At 36.3% G+C, this 19485-nt stretch overlaps 1 protein-coding gene across 1 annotated transcript in view; it reads right to left on the bottom strand.

Moving 5' to 3' along the window:
- Positions 1–18317, bottom strand: part of DACH2 (dachshund family transcription factor 2) — an 807630-nt gene extending 789313 nt beyond the window's left edge. Inside the window, exon 1 of the mRNA XM_026480109.4 lies at positions 17580–18317. Coding sequence (XP_026335894.2) covers positions 17580–18094 — 515 coding nt within the window. The 5' untranslated portion in view covers positions 18095–18317. The remainder of the gene's footprint in view (positions 1–17579) is intronic.
- Between the last annotated feature and the right edge of the window lie 1168 nt (positions 18318–19485).

The following is a 19485-nucleotide window of genomic DNA, read 5'->3' as shown; positions in this document are numbered from 1 at the left end:
AAACAACAGATGTTGGCAAAGATGCAGAGAAAGGGGAACCCTCTTGCACTGTTGGCAGGAATGCAAAGTGGTGCAGCCACTCTGGAAAACAGTATGGAGGTTCCTCACAAAGTTAAAAATAGAGCTACCCTACAATCCAGCAATGGCTCTACTAGGTATCTACCCAAAGGATACAAAAATACCGATTCAAGGGGATATGTGCACCCTGATGTTTATAGCAGCATTATCAATAGTAGCCTAATTATGGAAAAAGCCCAAAAATGTCCATTGACTGATAAATGGATAAAGAGTGTACACACACACACACACACACACACACACACACACCCCATGGAATACTACTCAGCCATCAAAAAGAATGAAATCTTGCCATCTGCAATGAGGTGGATGGAACTAGAGTATATTATGCTAAGCAGAATAAGTCAGAAAAAGACAAATACCAGATGATTTCACTCATATGTGGAATTTAAGAAACAACACAGATGAACATAGGGGTAAAAAAGAGGCAAACCAAGAAACAGACTATTGACTAGAGAGAACAAACTGATGGTTACCAGAGGGGAGGTGGATGGGAGGATGGATTAAATAGGTGATGGGTATTAAAGAGAGCACTTGTTGTGATGAGCACTGGGTGATATATGTAAGCGATGAATCACTAAATTCTACACTTGAAACTAATATTGCACTGTATGTTAACTAGCTGGAATTCAAATAAAAACACGGGGGAAAAAACTCAGTTCATTATAAAAATGAAGTGCATTATCTATTGTAAAAAATAAACCAAACATGATTTAAATTATTTAGAAAACATTATTTTTTGCCATATTATTTAAGACAGTTTAACTAAAGCACAGCATTCTCATGGCAAAATGGGGATTGTTAGAGTAAATATTCAAACTTTTGTAATATAGTGAATGAGGAATACTTCTAAAATTTGGTCAGGTTGAGCTCCCTGAGTTCTTAATTCCAACAACTTTAATTTTAAAGTTTTAGAAATTAAGTTAAAAATCATTTTTTAACAAAGCAAATTCTGATAGCATTACTATATGTACTACAAAATTTGAAATGCAATACATTGACTCCTCTCTTAATCCTTAGCAATTTCGATGAACAGTGTATTCACAGATGATATGACCAACACGCTGGCCTTTCAGTTTCTAGATCTCCTCTCCTCTAAATATCTTGCCCTCTTTACTTCAGCCACTCATGCCCATGGCCATACCCTAAACCTCATAATTTACCAATAACTGCAACACTTCCATATTTTTAATTTTGTGCATCCTACTCTCTGGCCCTCACTGCTTCTTTCTGGTTCACACCTTCTAGTACTCCCACTCCAACAATCCTTTGACCTTTTCTTGGAACCTCCAATTCATTGACACTACCATCTTTTCACTGTCTCTCACATCTTCGATGTCCTCTTTTCCTTAGCAGTTTAAAATGCATTGTCACCCATTATAATCACTTTTTGCATAAACCTTCAACTCTCTTGCCCCCTCTGGTTTCGTTAGACTCATACCACTTAGCAAAACCATAAATCTCATTAAATCCAGTTTTCCCCTGCTTTGCATCAGTACCAATGCAGCTCCGCATAAGTGGAATTAAAACACACAACTGCACCAACCATTTTGAATTTATGATCATAAACGTCAAAAGGCGTTGATGTTGCCTGGGAATCATACTAAACCTCTTTAAATAGTTCACTCACCTCATCTGGATGGCTATTATACACTTTCTTTTTCTCCTCAAACCTCCAACACTTCCTTTTCAGTCCTCCCAGCTAACAGAAGAGGACTCCCATAGAATCCCAACACCAGATCAATCAGAATCTCCATTTACATACTCAGGCTTCCCATCTACGGGTGCACTAACCTTGCTCTTATCCAAAACTGATGACTTTACCTGTGCACTGGAACCTATCCACTCTCTCTCTCCTATTCAAGAATATCACTTCAGCAATACTCCTCTCTCTTACATAAATTTTTTTTAAAATTTCTACTGGAAAATTGCTGACTGCACAATGCTGTTATGTCTTCCATCTTAATAAAATATAATAACCTCTTGATCCATTGATCCCTGCTTTCAAGCTACTCCCTCCCCCCTTGAGTTGTATGCTATCTTTGCAGCAAATCACTGGAAAGAGTTGTCTATACTGTCTCCAATTCCTCTCCTTCTATTCTCTCTTAAACACATGTCACTCAGACTTTTCATCCATATTTTTCCACTCGGACTGCTCTCAAGATCACCAATGACTTCCATTGTCACACCTAATGGCCAATTCTTGGTCCTGTGGTTTTTTGCTGATTAGCAGCATTTGATATGGTTGATCACTCCTTTCTTTCTGATACATTTTCTTTGCTTAGCTTCGGGACACCATTCTCTCTTGTTTTTGTTTTGGGTTTTTTTTTGTTTTTTTTTTTCCTACTTCACTGGATTTTCTTTCTCAGGCTTTTGCTGATTCCTCCTCTTCTTCATCATCTTTGAGCTGAATTGACTCAGGACTCAGTCCATTTACAATCACTCCTGTCCTAAATTTATATCTCCTGTCCAGATGACTCTTCCAAATACCAAACTTCTTTATCCAATGACCACTCTATATCTCTGCTGAAAATGCAAAAAGATATCTAAAAGCTAACAAGTATAAAACTGAACTCCTGAACTTCCTCCCCAAATCTGCTCCACCTACAGCCTTCCCCTTCTGAAACGACGGAAACTTAATCTACTCTGCTGCTCATACCAAAATCTTGGAGTTACTCACGACTGTTTTCTTTATCTCACACTCACTGTCTAATCCATCAGGAAGTCCTTATTGGTTTTACCTTCAAAATCTACCCAGAATCTGATTCTTACTACCCCTACTCTACCATTATGGTCTAAACCACTACCATCTCTCTCCCAGTTCACCGCAATGGCACCCTGACTGCTTCTACCCTTGCCCCGCTTTAATTAAGCCTATTCTCAACCTGCAGCCAGAGTGATCCTTTAAAAACCTAAGTCAAATCCTGTTACAGCCTTGCTCGAAACTCTGCAGTGACGCCTCATTTCATTCAAAATTTTTAAAAAATGGCTTAAAAGGCCATATATGACCCCCACCAACATTACCATTATAATCTTATTCCTACTATAAGTTTCATTATAACTACAGACGATGCTGATTTAGCATTGAGTGAAAAAAACCTAAATGAGATTAAGTGATCTCCAGAAGTACCATGTCATAAAATGATCAGCCATCTGTTTATAAAAATTTAGAAATTTCAAAACAAAATTGTAAAAGCAGACTATTCTAATGGTCAGGATAAATGAGCTAACATATATGAAAGCACTATATAAACTATGTACCAGTATATACACGTAAAATTTTTACTATTATACCTAGCTAGTAATTTTAAACTTCCAGATATATTTTCAGGCAGAAGGCATGAAGGAAATATTTAAACTTTACTGTACTTATTAAATACAAAAATGACAAAAATGCCACTTTGATGTGCTTTAATTCAAATTTTAATGTTCGTTAAATAATCTTGAATGCAGTGGTTCAAATTACTTCCTAAAATGCACACTTAGTTACTATTGAATACAATAAAAACTTCACACACATACCCAACGGCAAAATGTAACCCTTTTAAAAAAATTCACAGTCAACATGTGTTTTAAAAATGTGCTATGGGCAAAAACAGACACACAGACCAATGGAACAGAATAGAGAACCCAGAAATGGACCCTTGGCTCTTTGGGCAACTAATATTTGATAAAGCAGGAAAAAACATCCAGTGGAAAAAGGACAGCCTCTTCAATAAATGGTGCTGTGAAAATTGGTCAGCTACATGCAAAAGAATGAAACTTGACCACTCTCTCACACCATACACAAAGATCAACTCTAAATAGATGAAAGACATCGATGTAAGACAGGAATTCATCAAAATCCTAGAGGAGAGCATAGGCAGCAACCTCTACGACATCGGCCACAGCAACCTTTTTCATGACAAATCTCCAAGGGCAAGAGAAACAAAAGAAAAAGTGAACTTGTGTGACTTCATCAATATAAAAAGCTTCTGCACAGCCAAGGAAACAGTCAAAAAAATTAAGAGGCAGCCCACGGAATGGGAGAATGTATTTGCAAATGACACTACAGATAAAAGACTGGTATCCAAGATGTACAAAGAACTTCTCAAACTCAATACACAAGAAACAAATAAACAAATCATAAAATGGGCAGAAGATATGAACAGACACTTTTCCAATGAAGACATACAAATGGCTAACAGACACGTGAACAAATGTTCAACATCGTTAGCCATCAGGGAAATCCAAATCAAAACCACACTAAGATACCAACTTACGCCAGTTAGAATGGCAAAAATTGATAAGGAAAGAAACAACAATTGCTGGAGAGGATGTGAAGAAAGGGGATCCCTCTTACATTGTTGGTGGAAATGCAAGTTGGTACTGCCCCTCTGGAAAACAGTGTGGAGGTCCCTTAAAAAGTTAAAAGTTGAGCTACCCTATGACCCAGCCATTGCACTACTGGGTAGTTACCCCAAAGATACAGACATAGTGAAGAGAAGGGCCATATGCACCCCAATGTTCATAGCAGCATTGTCCACAATAGCTAAATCATGGAAGTAGCCGAGATGCCTTTCAACAGATGACTGGATTAAGAAGCTGTGGTCCATATATACAATGGAATATTACTCAGCTATCAAAAAGAATGATTTCTCAACATTTGCTGCAACATGGACGGCACTGGAGGAGATAATGCTGAGTGAAATAAGTCAAGCAGAGAAAGACAATTATCATATGTTTCACTCATCTATGGAACATAAGAACTAGGAAGATCGGTAGGGGAAGAAAGGGATAAAGAAAGGGGGGTAATCAGAAGGGGGAATGAAGCATGAGAGACTATGGACTCTGGGAAACAAATTGAGGGCTTCAGAGGGGAGGGGGGTGGGGGAATGGGATAGGCCGGTGTTGGGTAGTAAGGAGGGCACGTATTGCATGGTGCACTGGGTGTTATATGCAACTAATGAATCATCGAACTTTACATCAAAAATCAGGGATGTACTGTATGGTGACTAACATAATATAATAAAAAATATTATTATAAAAAAATTAAAAAAATAAAAATGTGCTATGGCAAGCTAAAATCAGGCTAACAGACCAGTAATAGTAATGGAACTTACAGAAGAAATATAAATGGATGCTGTATAAAATATTTTAGAAATTAAGTTAACATTTACTAGCATAGTAAACAAATATTTTAGTGACAAGATGTATTCAAATATTCTGTTACGGTTTCAAATGCCACCAGCTCACCTCAAATGGAGTAACACTTCCACATTTGCCTTTAGTGTTTATATTTTTATTTACAGCTAATATTTTTTATGCTTTCTGTGCCTGTTCATGAATCTGCTTAAAATAACCACTAAAATAAAAGGAATGCAATTAAAAGCGATAATTCATTTAAAAACTCTGTCATGAAAGGCCTTCATCAGTCCACACATACTGCCTACCTCTCATCTATCAACTAGTTCCTGATCCATTCAATATTTCCATGAGAAATATTTTCTCAACAAGTTTTCTCCACCCTTTTTTAGCTTCATTCCTTTGTCCATGCCCAAATGGAACTGTATCAACGCAAACGTTACCCAAATTACAGTCCTCCTATCTTTAAATCAAGGCCTTCCTAATTGGGGTACCTGCCTGGCTCAGTCAGTGGAACATGCGACTCTTGATCTCAAGGTTGTGGGTTCAAGCCCCACATTGGGTGCAGAGATTACTTAAAAATAATAAAATCTTAAGGAAAAAAAAGAGCCTTCCTAATTGGACAGAAAACCTAAACTGTTGAGCTGCCCTGTGCCTTCTTTGATGGAACATGAATCCATGAGACAAATACTTTTACATTTTTACACTAATACAGAAAAAATATCTAGCAGGGGGAATTCCTTGAGTTTTATTTACACTTAAAAACTGAGAGCACTCTTGAAAAAGAAACAATACACAGAAGGACAATTATTCAATTCAATGGGACTAAATTGTAAAGAACAAGAAAAGCTTTAGACTCTGGCATCATGGAGATTATGTAAACACCACACAACCTTATGAGAAAGAACATGTCCCTAAAATAACAAAAACCTGTCAGTCTTTTAGTATGACAAGGACAAATCCAAAACGACTGCAAATGTAAGAAAGTGGATGTACCAAATGTACTCAGATCAACTAAGCCCTGGAGCAGTTACTACAACCCTCTTCAGAGGTCAAGGTGGTCAGCAGGTGCCCATCATCAAAATGACCATTCTTGCAGGACATGACTGGCATTAAGACTATAATGTTCCATTTTTTAAAACTGCAAGCTGAAAATTGATTAAATATTCTCATCATAGAATAGAAACACTTCACAAAAATGATTTAGGGCTCTACTCATCAAAGTGTTTTAACCCAAAAGCCATGTTTTCTCTGTCAACAAATGCTTGTTTAGCTTATGGAAGATGGTTATTTAGGGGACCTAAGCATAGGAAAGCATGTTAAAATGAACAACTGGCTTCATGCAGTTTTCCAGGTTTTGATCTGCTAATAGCTGTAATGACTACTATATCCATTAAGTATAGAGATCTTTCCACAGATAACATAAGAATAAATTCAAACGAAATACACTACTTTAGTTAATCACTAACATGATCCAGTACACTGCTGTTAGCTATAGGTTCTATGTCTGCTTATGCTTTATTCACTTTAAATATTTTCTATATGAAGCATTTAATTTCAGATTTAATTCAACCTTAGCATGTTTCTGGGCTATCTCTCCTTCCCACCGGTAAATACTCATAAAATGTAATACAATTTAATAGTAGAATAAGCAAAATATATTTAGAAAGGTAAATATGCCATAAACATTTTTAAATGCACTGCAAAGCTTAATTAATGTTACTTTAATTTTCCGTAATTTTGAATTGCGTACATCATTTGCTGTTCCTTGCATTAATGTAGGTCTGCTGAGAGTTAACCATGTAACAATAAAATTCTACCTACATAATCTGGAGATAAGAAAAATAAGAATTTGGATAGTTCTTGAGATCACTACTTTCCCCTTGATAAATAGCCTTGAACAGATGAATAGTATGTACTTATTAAATATTTGTTGAAATGAAGTGACAAATGAAATGACTTGGAAAATATTTTATACATTTATGTATACATGTTTATAATACTTATATATTACATATGAATATGTATAATATTCATATATTATCAGTTAACATTAGATATATACACATAGTGTGTGTGTATGTGTGTGTGTATGTGTTCAAACTGAATATTCTAATTGGCTTATAAAATGAGACCTAAAACTTGTGTACTATGCATAAAATGTACTATGCAGTAAATTTTTTTCTATGAAAAAATTCCCCTTTTGTCTTCCTCAAATAAAAACCTAGAGGCTACTCATAAATTTTTTTTACAAAATAAACTTAGAAGTTTAGCAGATCACAGACTATTTTCAAAGCAGCAGTCTTAATGTTAATATTAAACATTTAATTATACATGTTTGCAAATAATCTTGCAAAGCAAATCAAACTCTAAGCTTGAGGATCTATTTAAAACTCTAACACTAATGAAAGAAAGCTTTTTTACATGGGGAAAAAAACATGTTTTTTAATCCACAGTTGCACATTTTACTACAAAAACATGTCTCACAGAATGACTAATTTTATGAATTTTAAGGGCTCATATCATAAGGACTCAGCAAATAATGTCAGAGAAAAGATACTAAAGTCAATTAACTACAGTCATTCTTAAGTAGAAATACCTGTTTTATTCCAATCTCCTCCTGATATGTATTTTATTTATAACATGAGTAATTCTCTACATTCATAAAACTAAAATATTTTGCTTTATATCTCAGTAACTCTTTTTTTAGTTGAAACTTTCTGGTATAATTCTAAAAACTAAAAAAAATCTGTCATTTACTGATAAAATAACACAAGGAAGATATGAGAAAGGAAATTGAAGTATTCAACAATGGATATCTGGCAAAAAATTTGTAATCACAAAGATTTCACAATTTAGCAAATATAATAAAGGAGGTATATGGTTTAAGTACCCTAAGCTAAAGACAGCCTGCATGATTCTAGAATGTAAGCTCCATGACAGAAGAAGCTGTTGTGTTCATTCTGTTTGCAGCAACTAAAACATTGGCACCACATAGTATACTCTACACACACACACACACACACACACACACACACACACGTATGACAAATCTAATCATAAGATCAAAATGATTGTGAGGAGGTTTTTATTTTATTTTAATTCCAATAATTAAATTGATAGATTGAGTTTTTCAAATGTCTACAGATTAAAGACAACACTGCAAAAAAGATATTCACGAGGGTCTAACTTATGTCCTGTGGAGAACTGTTTCAGTTGAAGTCCTCAAGTTTTTGTAAATAAATTTCCTTGGATTGAATGCAAGAGGGGAACCATATCACACAGTATCCTACCCTATTGTTCATAGTGTTATATAAAGCAAGTCTTCAGTGTCAATATGGTTATTATCCTTCCAGAAGGATCAAGGCCTAACATACACATATGGTTACATTTTATGGATGGTCACCTTAAAGTTTTTATATAGTTTTTGTGAATTTGGTGTGCTTTAATATGGCACTAAACTCAACATTCTTAAAATAAGTACTACGTAAATTGCACCTATGTAGCCTACTACCTAAAGCCACTAAGAGAGAGAATAGTCTTAAATGATAATTATGTATATATTTTTTAAATGTTTGACTTCAATACAGCAGAGTATCTCACAATTGATACATAATGCAGATAATGCATTTAACAAATATAATAAAAATAAATTTATCCCAGTATTGTTTGTGATACTATTACTATGCTTTGTTAGACAAATAAGTGAGAGACTTCTTCCAAAATAACTAAAAGCTCAGAATCTAACATATTGCTGTAAGCTATAATGGTTATAACTGTTAATCCAATACACCTTTTATACAAACCCATAAACACATGAGTGGAAAAATAGCACAGATGTTCATCTCTAATGCAATTTCCATTCAATTTCCTAAGTGCGGTCCCTGTGTGCAAACTAGCTTAACGTTATGTTTAGCTTGCAAATTCTTTTAATAAATAATGAATGCAATAAAACTAGGAGATCAATGGCAAGCTGAGAAATCATAAAAAAAAAAAGCCTTTTGTGTTCGGGCTGTTGCCCATTTCAAACTTTAATCCAGAGACAGATCAATATTACTTTTTTTTCTTTTTAACTCATCACATAAATAGCAGATATACTAAGTGTAGCCTAAACGCTGTTACCAGCTAACAGTTGCCAGCAACCTGATAAGATCTTCGGACACAACTGCAATTGAATGTTTTATACCTTAACATACACACTACATTATACACTATTGAGCAGTCAACTTGTTTAAGACAAAAATGGTTATATAGCAATAAAAATACTGTGTTTCATTATTTTTTAACTTTCCTGTACCATATTATTCCAGTAGCATAATTACAAAGTTTTCACCACGATTTGCTCTAATAAAACAAATAATTTTAATGGGTCAAGATAGTACATATATATGAGTAGTTTAAACCTCAGGGATCCTAGATGAAAGGAAATTTTACTCTTCAAAATTAATTACACCTGAAAGAACTAAGTTATTCCTTTAAATGGATTGGAGGGGGGTGCTTCATGTAAATTCATGTTGCACTGAATGGGTCTTGAGATTATCCAGGAAAAAAAAGTAAATCATAAGACTTAGGTATTTGTGTTTCTATGCACACGCTATAGGTAGAAGGGAGGAAAACCCTCTTCTTACCAACCCTTTTTAGGTAAACATGCATTTTCTGTTCGAATGATCAAAAGTAAACTGTCACTAGGGGCAGTGCTGATATCAAATAGTATAAATCTAAATAGCTGAGAATGATTTTATGGTAGTAGGCTTGTCTTATTGATTAATTCTTGCCTATTCATAATATTAGAGGACCTTCTGTGGGTTTTCACTAAAAGGAAATACCAAGAAGTCACCCTTTCTTTAAAGATATATTTCAAAGTTCTAATTTCATATATTAGGTTTTGATAGCTTTATATGTATATTTGTGAAAAGTTTATGGCATGATTACAAGTGGTTTCATAATAGTATAGTAACTGCATACCTTACATAACTATGAATCATGTCTCCAAATACTTTTCAAAGGAATGGCAATTTGTGCAAAGAGTTCTGATGAGGAATAAATATGTGTGTGTGTACAAGATTGTATTCATCTAACAAATGTGAATTACGTGCCTAAAATATACACAATATTAGGCTTAATGAAATTTTGCAATGAATATGACTAAAGTTAAAATTACTCCTTAGAAATTATTATTACAATTTCAAGGTTTTTTTATGCAACAAATTCAGTTCTCTTTTAAGGGTATCATTATAGGTAGTGATAAATATGTCAATTTGCCCCTTACCTATATTATATTCAAATTAGCTATATTATATTCACATTCTCAATATAATTTCATCAATCCTAATATATAAATTCAGCTCTAAAGAAAGATGTGGCAAAAAAAAATCATGAAAATATTCCCATGTTTTAAGCAAAATTTGAAAAAATCACTCCAGTATATAACTTTGTTAAACTTCATTATAAATTTCTCTTTAAACTAGACTAGAGATCATAGCATATATCTTAAGCTTCTAAAATTAGCCTAACTTTGGAGATAAAAATTCTCCCAAAGAATTTGAGACCTCAATAGTATCAATTAACAGTGTTTCCTGTTTTCCTATTTTAATAAAGTTAACAAAATTGTAATGAAAGAATACTGTAAGGGCTACAAAGAGGAACTACTTCTAAAAGCTGATTTATTTTAATATATATATTCTTCAGAAAGTTGAACAAGAGAAAAATCCAATCTCCTTTTTAAAATTTGTATTTTCAAATATCAGAGATTAACTAAAAAGTTATAACACCTACAACATTCAATTCAAAATATTTCACAATAATTGACAGGATTGTTTCTCTCCTAAAGCCAAGGTAATGTAGCCTTGGGCTAAATGATATAAATTATGGTTGCCATGATATTTAATGCAGGTAGGTAATAAATTTCACTGGAGTTATGATAAAGTTCCTTTTGGTTGTGCCTATGCTTTTCTACAGTTTGAGAAATTAAATTATAAAAGTAGCATTTATTGTTACTGAATGATTTGCAAATAATTACCCAGAATATAAATAACTGAAATATACTAAAATGAAATAAACTTTTCTTAGATTCTCAGCTTTACAAAGTGAGGAAATGATGAATATACAGTGGACAGGCTATCTTCTTCCTACTAAAAAGAAATATTAAATCCTGAAGGAGTTCTAAATCCCTTGGTAAGAGTACATTACAGCTGCATTAAGCCAACAAGAAGCTTATTAGTAAGGATTTAAAAACTAACACCCTTCTGTAATCAATTTGGATATGGCATTATTCTATTTATAGTGACACTTTCAATGTGTCCCAATCATATATTACTTATTATCATTTTTCCTACCATGATTAAATATTAATGTGGGGTGCACTTTTAAGTAGCTACACTATATTTAGGTTTTAATATATTGATTTCCACCATTTTGGAATAGTTAATATAGCATGAAAATTCAGAATCTTTCCCATGAAGAAACTCATGATTGAGTTGATATTTTTCTCTGATTCCTACATAAAGTAAAATGAGTTTAGTTGTTCTAGCAGAAAACGGAAAAAGGGATGCTGCCACTTTAAAAGCTTCGATCTCTTTGACATTGCTGGCAGTGTATGGGAACATTAATGCATCTGTCATGATAACAAGCTAAGAATAACATCTAGACATCAAACCGAGCAGAGAATCCATCTGAAGTGATTCATTCAGATCTGTCTCATTGATTTATTAAACACAGGGCAACATCTGCAGCCTCACAGAGCCGCTTGGTGAAATTAATGCAAGATCAATTCAAATGGAAAAAAGTGTAAAAGAGATAAATCAAAACACAATTTGCATGCAGTTCCACAATCAGGCTTATTGGGTGCAAATGCTCAATTTCCCTTCCAAAGCAAATGTGTTTAAATGTTGTTTTATCTTTTTAGAATTGTGTGATCTGAAGTGACAGTGAAGAGTTCTGCAGGTTGAGATGGTGAAAGGGAAGAAAAGGAGGAAAAAAATGCTACCAAAGACCTTCTGAATATGCAACAAGAATATCATTAATACCTAATTGTTTTGCTTTTGGGGAAAGGTTTGATGTCCTTTCTCCGAAAACAATATTTTCAGTTGTGGTCAATTAGGGTGGTTTTAATACATATTTGAAATGTATAGAGTGGATAAACCCAAATCATTTGTATCTCTAAGTGCACCACACGAAGTGACCCTGAAGATCTAGATTGCCAAATGAAACATAATATATTGTGATTAAGGTTCCTCACAATTATATTTGCCCACTAGAAGCACTTTTAAAGCACGTAGGGATTTCATTCAGACAAAATAAGATTACTTAAGAAAGCATCAAATAATTCAGACGATATTTTCGACAGGTATTAGGGGTTTCTTGTGTGAAACCATATAAAATATTAATGTCTGAAGACCATCACTTGCTAATTATTGGCATACTATACATTGAGGTTAATAGTACACATAAATATCCAAAGAAATTCTCCATCATACCGTGCATCATTTCTTTAATGTAATATCCACCACCTAATAAATGAGCGTTTGGACAAATATTAAATCCAGCTCAAGTACTTAGATAAATACAAAAATTGTTGGTTATGAGAAGTGTACATTTAAAATGAATGTACATGTGGAAGTTCTGTGCCCAGGCACATGACTAAATCGCTTTAATTATAAGCTTGACATCATTCTTCTAATAAAAGACAGAGCAATGACGACTAAGTGACTGCTTTTAAAAGACAATCTGCCTATCCCCTCATTATTCTATGAAATAAAATGTCTGCATTTGCTGCCCAGATTAATTTCTAAAATCTTTTTATTGTTTCTGCAAATGTTAAGTCATACAAAATATTAGCCCAGGAAAGTGATGCAAGTTCTTCAAAAATCTGGTTTTGTATAACTTTCCTATGTATGAAAACATCAATTTTCAAAGTAAATTGCTATTCTGTGTGGATTATGAACCATATTCATCGAATGTGAATACAAAGCCGAAATCACTGAGTACTTACAAAAATTGTATTTCTTGTATTTGAAAGTAGTTTTAAATTGTTTTAAAGTCATAATTCACATAAAGTTATTCTAACATGGATGCCCATTTATGTTCTATTCACATGGTCAAAATAACAATTAACCACAATTGGATCATTTAAATTTTTAACTTAAAAAAACTGAATTTTACTCATTTGAATATATGTTGAATCATGTCTCCAAATACATTTAAATGTTTTCTTAATCATACATTCTTCTTTCTCTAAGCATTCATTTAACTATACATAAATGACTGAATAACATTTAATCAGTTGATCCTCAAATGAAATACCGATCATGAAATCTAACAATGTTACTTTTATATAGATGGATAGATGAAAAGAGATAACACTAAAATGTGCTGGCTGATTTGTCACATTTACTGAATACCAATTTTTAATCTAATATTTTACTGCTGCATTAAACTTTGAAGAATTTAGTAAGGAAAATCCATTGCATGAGAGGTTTTTAGACATTTGTTTTCTGAATCTGCCTGCTCTGATGTTAAAATCTCCAAGTTTTGTTCCTCGAGACATTTTTTTTAAAAATCACAGTGCCTCAGCTGGAAAAAAAAAAAAAAAGATCTAAAACAAAATAAGTTTTCCCATTTGGTTTGGGTCTTTTTATCATCATTTTCTTAATGATCGTCAGAATAATCTCCCTACAATTAGTTTCTGAAGTAAAAAAGCATCAAGGAAAAATATTGCATAGCCCTTTGAAATTGCAGTGATGTAAAGCTTGATTTAATAGAACAATGTATAGTCAAGAGCTTTTTTTAGCCTTACTATTCTCTAGTAGCTAAGGCAGGTATTATTTTCCAACTTCTTTTCTGGGAAAACAAGTTTGAGTATTTTGAAAATTAGCTAATAACAAAATAGTTAATATAAAGCACTGATAGAGTTCTTGTGACTTTCAAAGAAACAATCATTATGTATTTTATTCATTCACCTTTCTTCAGTGCACATTAATAAAAATATGTCCCGAGCCGAACGAATCCAAATGCCACTTAGTGGCAATACGCTATGGTCTTCGAAAATGACCAATTTGAAAATAGTCCATTTTGTGTCTTCTGGAATAGTGTAGGAAGCATTCCAAATTAGAATACCCTAAGTCAGGACTTGTACTCTCCCTTAGTTAACTGACAGAGAGGAGAAGAAATGCTTATTATGTAGGAAAAGAAAATTGCCAATGACACCATTACAAATAGGCCTTCCATTGAACAATACATTATGGAAATTTATTCATTGGGAGATGAAGATGAATCTCTTCTCTCAAATAAGAATAGCATATAAGAGTTTGCACTCACTGAACATATATACACTTTTTCCTTGCATCCCCCTTTAGCCAGAGGAGCTAAGAAGTCATGAGTCCTCAGTGACAATCCTCTTTAGCCAAGTCTCCATTGATTCATTGCTCATTTCTTTGGGCATCTCTATAGGCTCTTCTTATCCATCTTTCACCTTCTCTCATAGCATCATTCTGCTCATATCCTACATCGCTTTTCTCTTACTGGCTTCATGTCTTATCTACCTTATTTTGTCTCTCTTGAGTCTCATTCTTGTTTACATCCCTCACCTTTCTTTTCACTGACTAGAAAAGTCATAGAAATTATGTTGATCTAAATAATAATTTCACAGTTTTATAAAATCATTCAGATGTTGGGAATGATTTAAGGTACACATTTCTGTAAATCATGTTACCTAAAGTCCTAAAGCATCCACTGTAAGCATTATCATATTTTGTAGTTTTAAACAACATGGTTATGAGGGCATTTTGCAGTGATAAAATTTGGTAATGCTATTTTATCATTAATAAGATTTTCCCCAGAAATATTGTAGGGTGTTTGTTGTTGATTTTTTTTTTTTTTACTATCTAGAAATTGCAATATAGGTGTATTTCTAGTAGTTTTCCTCATCTCCATTCATGGACTGCATTCATAGAATATATTTCATAAACTTTTACAAACATATATTATAACACTTGCAACACACTTATAGAAAATGAATGTTAATTAATAACGTACCTAAAGAAATACATGCAAAAGGAGACACCGGCATCATATTTCATACATATTTCTTCTTATATTTTTAATATTTCCCTATCATCTTTATACACACGTATACCCAAAAGCAATTTAAGCCGTCCAAAAAGTTAGCATTTTAAATGTTGTGATAAGGAGTCAATAAAACTTAACTGAATTAAAATAATAACCTAAAAACATATCATATAATAGGGTCCAAAAATAGCATAAGAACACCTGCCTCTTGATACAGAGTAATTTATCATTTTTCCCTTCGGTAAGTAGCTCTAATAAAAATTAATTAAAGAAAACTTTGTACTTAAAGGAAAGCATCAAAGTCACATTAAAATACTAATCTATTTATTTTTAAATGAAAGTCATAGATTTTGCTCGAGGATGTGTAAATTAATTATTAAGGTAGGACAAATTTCCTGTGTGTAATAATTGTTACACTTTAATAATGGGTGTTTGTAAGAGAGAAGAGGGAAGGGAGGGAGGAGGAGAGGAGGAGGGGGAGAGAAAGAGGGGGCAAAGATAGGTTTTCAGGTCTGCAATTGTTTAAATGTGTCTTTTTGAATTGGCAACACATGAACTAGATGGCCCTCATCTGAAGTCCCTGGTAAGTTTCTAAGTTTGTGTATTAGTAAGGTGCTTTGTGGTCAAAATAAGATTTCCTTCCTACTCTTACAAATTATAATTGCTTATTTTATCAAAGGAGCGGTTATCCTTTGTGTTTTAAGACCATCTATCTACCTTAAGAAAATTTGCTCTAATAAACCAGGTTTGTAAGCCCCAGATATGAATCACCTAGAAGTTCTCATATAAACAGTTTTCTGTTTAATTGCTAGAACACAGGACACTGCTCAAAGTCAGGGAAGAAAGGTTCCCTTGTAAGTTTTGTAGCATTATCTTATTGCAGCAGTCAGCAACAGTTTGTCTACAACGTGTCAGTATACTTCAACTATAGGTAGTAATTTGGATTTTACAACAGATGTTGACAACTGAGTTCCTTTTAGTTGGTAATTCCAGCGTTCTTATGATTTAAAGTTGCATTGTGAGAAAGTCTACCTCTGCAGAAGTTTTCTGCAAAATGATCAACGGTAGTGCTGTTTTACTACAAAACCCTTTGCTCCCTTTAACCGAATGATGATTTCTTGGTTTGTATGCCAAATGTGTACATGCCTAACAGATGGTACCAGACTGGAGAGGGAATAAACACTACAAGGACTAATTCACAGGTCTTTAAAAAGTCAAATAATCTTGAATATAGTTAATTTTACTTTCTTTTTTAAACTTAGAAACATTGAATACGATTTGCTTATGGACATACGACAATGGACATTTATTCTACTGTCATGTGAAGGAGGTACACTTACAACCACAGAAGCTGGCCATCATCATTTAAGAAATCCTCTCTTTGGGGGAAAAGGATCCTTCCAACTGTTTTCCTGGGGAGAAGAGCTGGAAGCATCCTCTCCAACTTCTACTACAACCCTCAACCAGTTTCCAGCCCCAGCGTTTCTTGCCCCACATTGCCCTCTGCAGATGACCCAAAAGGGACGATACCAGGAAAGCGACATCTGTCGCAGTTCTTTTTTAAAAAATGGGAGCCATCGACTTTGTTGTACCGTGAACCGGGGGAGCTTTGCACAGCAGGCATATGCACACGTCCTCAAACGCTCGCGCTCCCTCGCACGCGCGCTCTTGCTCTCTCTGTGTCTCTGCCTCTGCTCTCTCTCTCTCTCTCTCTCTCACACACACACACACACACACTCATACACACACCACCACAACCACCACCATCACACACCCCATGTACTCTCACAACAAACACACAGGATGGGGAACGAATCACCCTCTGGGATGGATTCTAGACTTCCGACCCTCTGCATCCCCCAAATGCTGTGTACTGGATTGCTAGCTTAGGAGCCCAGTTTACAGCTCTGCCAGCCTTCTCCCCTAGAAAGTCCCTGGTGTCTGTGTTCAGGAGAGAACCTACTCGACCCATATGGCCACAAAAGAGGAATGAAAAACCACAGAGAGAAATTAACAAATAACCACAAGCAGCCAATAAGCCATGCAAGATATGGGCGAAAAGCTGTGAAGTTTCAGTAGAAGGACAAGAAACTGAAGTTTGTACGGGGCTTATGTTAGCCCCAAGCCCTGCCACTGAGCGGGGACTAGAAGGGATGGGCAATTAGTCCTTCTAGTCCTCTTTCCCCCACCGACTTACAGCGTGAAGACTGGAGGCTAGCTAGTTAAGACACTCTGCAAAGTTGGATGAGAGTGATGAAACATGCAGAAGAGGGCAAAGGGGGAAAGAACAAGCTAAAAAATGAATATCTCACCTGGCATTGGTGCAATCGGTGAACAAAGTTTCGAAGTCTTTTCTGGTGATGAGTTTGCAGCGGTTCACCCCAGGCTGGATGGCCCCCAGACCGCGGAGGATCCGGACCTGCTCCACAGTACACACCACGGGGGATATGTCCAGTCTCTTCAGCTTGGTGTACACCGTGTGCAACCCTCCCACCAGGTGCTTAAGGAAGAGATCAAAGACTTGCGGCAGGCAGATCAATTCCTGACCGTCCATCAGGAACGAAGCCACCTTCACACCATGCATGTCGACCATCCTGCACTCGTTGGTGTTAGTGTTGCCGCTGCCTCCGCTGGCTCCACCGATCCCGCCACCCCCGGCGCTGCCGCTGTGGTTATTGGCCATGAAACTGTTGATCACATTAGGGGTGAGACGAGGAGACTCACCAGGGGTCGAGTACAAGGTTTCTGCCCGAAATAAGCCCCCTGGGACGCCGGCACCGCTGGAAGTTGCAGAGATCACCGGAGGTGCGGAGACAGCCATGGTCATTCAGTCTCAAACCGTAGGTCTTTGGGCCCTGTTTTCTCGCCCTGTCTCCTCTAGGTCTGCTCGCACTCGCTCCCGCACTTTCTCGCGCTCTCTCTGGCGCGCTCTGCTCTCTCCGAACTGTTCTCAAGTCTACAGTAGCCCCGCTCACACGCTCACGCTCACCCACCACCCAACGAACAGCGAGTAGCCCGGACGCGCGGCGGTCCGAGAACCCACCCCCAACACACCCCCTTCCGAGACTGACAGCATCCCCCAGCCAATGGACCCCACCCCCTTCGGCTCCCAAGCGCACCGAATGGCTGCTCCCCGCAAGGAGGTGGAGACTCCCTGGCCGGCCTCCCAACTACCTGAGGCCTTTCTGGGTTCGCTGGTGAAAGAGGATGGAGCCCGAGAAGGGGGCGGTATGGTTCCTCCGCTTCTTGCCTAGCAGTCAGACGGGAGAACCGCCAATAATCAAGCAGAGCTCTCAAAGTGCCCCAGGCTACAAGCCCCTCCCCCTCCATGCCCCACCAGTGTTGAGGTGGGAACACAAAGCGGGACTCCAAAACATGCCTCTCCGCAACCCTGCGCCACCCTGCACCTGGGTTCAATTCAAGAAAAGGGTGGCGGCAGCTCCAATTCCATTTGCACATTGCTTCCAAACTCCGCGGGGCTGAGAGAGCTTCGCCCCGCTTCCAGGAGAAAGGCTAGTGAGTTCAGAAGTAAAACAGTTCAGGCCACTTAGAGCGCTTAGTGTGAATTCTTCAATACCAGCGCACAGAGGAACCAGCATCCAAAACCGCACTCAAATCACAGTTGGACGTTGCTAACCAGCTTCTACGCACTGACTATCAGCAGGCGCAGTGAGCCTGTGATCACTTTGGAAAACAGGCTGAGGGACTTTGGTTTGCGAGTGGTGGTTGGATGCATCATTTTACAGTACTTCCACCACTGTCCTGGAATAGACTCACTTTTCTCTGTCTCCATTCCTTAGTGTCCTGCCCCGTCCCTGGCTTAAATTGGTAGGAAAAGTTCCCCTGTGACTCAAAACAGTCATTACAGAATATGAGAGAAGAGCAAGGATTTGCAAGCTCTTTGATACTGCATTTTCTTTCTTTGTCTATGGGCTTTGATGGTCCAGTAATTAGAGCTCCATGTCCTGCACTGTAGCTCAAGATTCCTCTTCCCCCACATGTCAAGTGCCCCTAAATGCACTACTAGAGCTCAGGATAAGCAAAATGTCTAGGCAAGGTTCCATTCCAGGGAAAAGGCATGGTCTTTCCCACACAGCATATGGCAGATCACTGTAGCAAAATTGTTTTCAGACTCCTTTTCCAGCTTTTGATTCTCTGAAATCAAGGTATTTCCTTTCCTGTGTTTCTTTCCTCTACAGGCTGTTATTCAGAAAGTGA

Source organism: Ursus arctos, chromosome X (assembly GCF_023065955.2).
Source record: "Ursus arctos isolate Adak ecotype North America chromosome X, UrsArc2.0, whole genome shotgun sequence".
NCBI classification, from domain to species: Eukaryota; Metazoa; Chordata; class Mammalia; order Carnivora; family Ursidae; genus Ursus; species Ursus arctos.
This window is presented reverse-complemented; position numbering and strand designations above follow the sequence as displayed.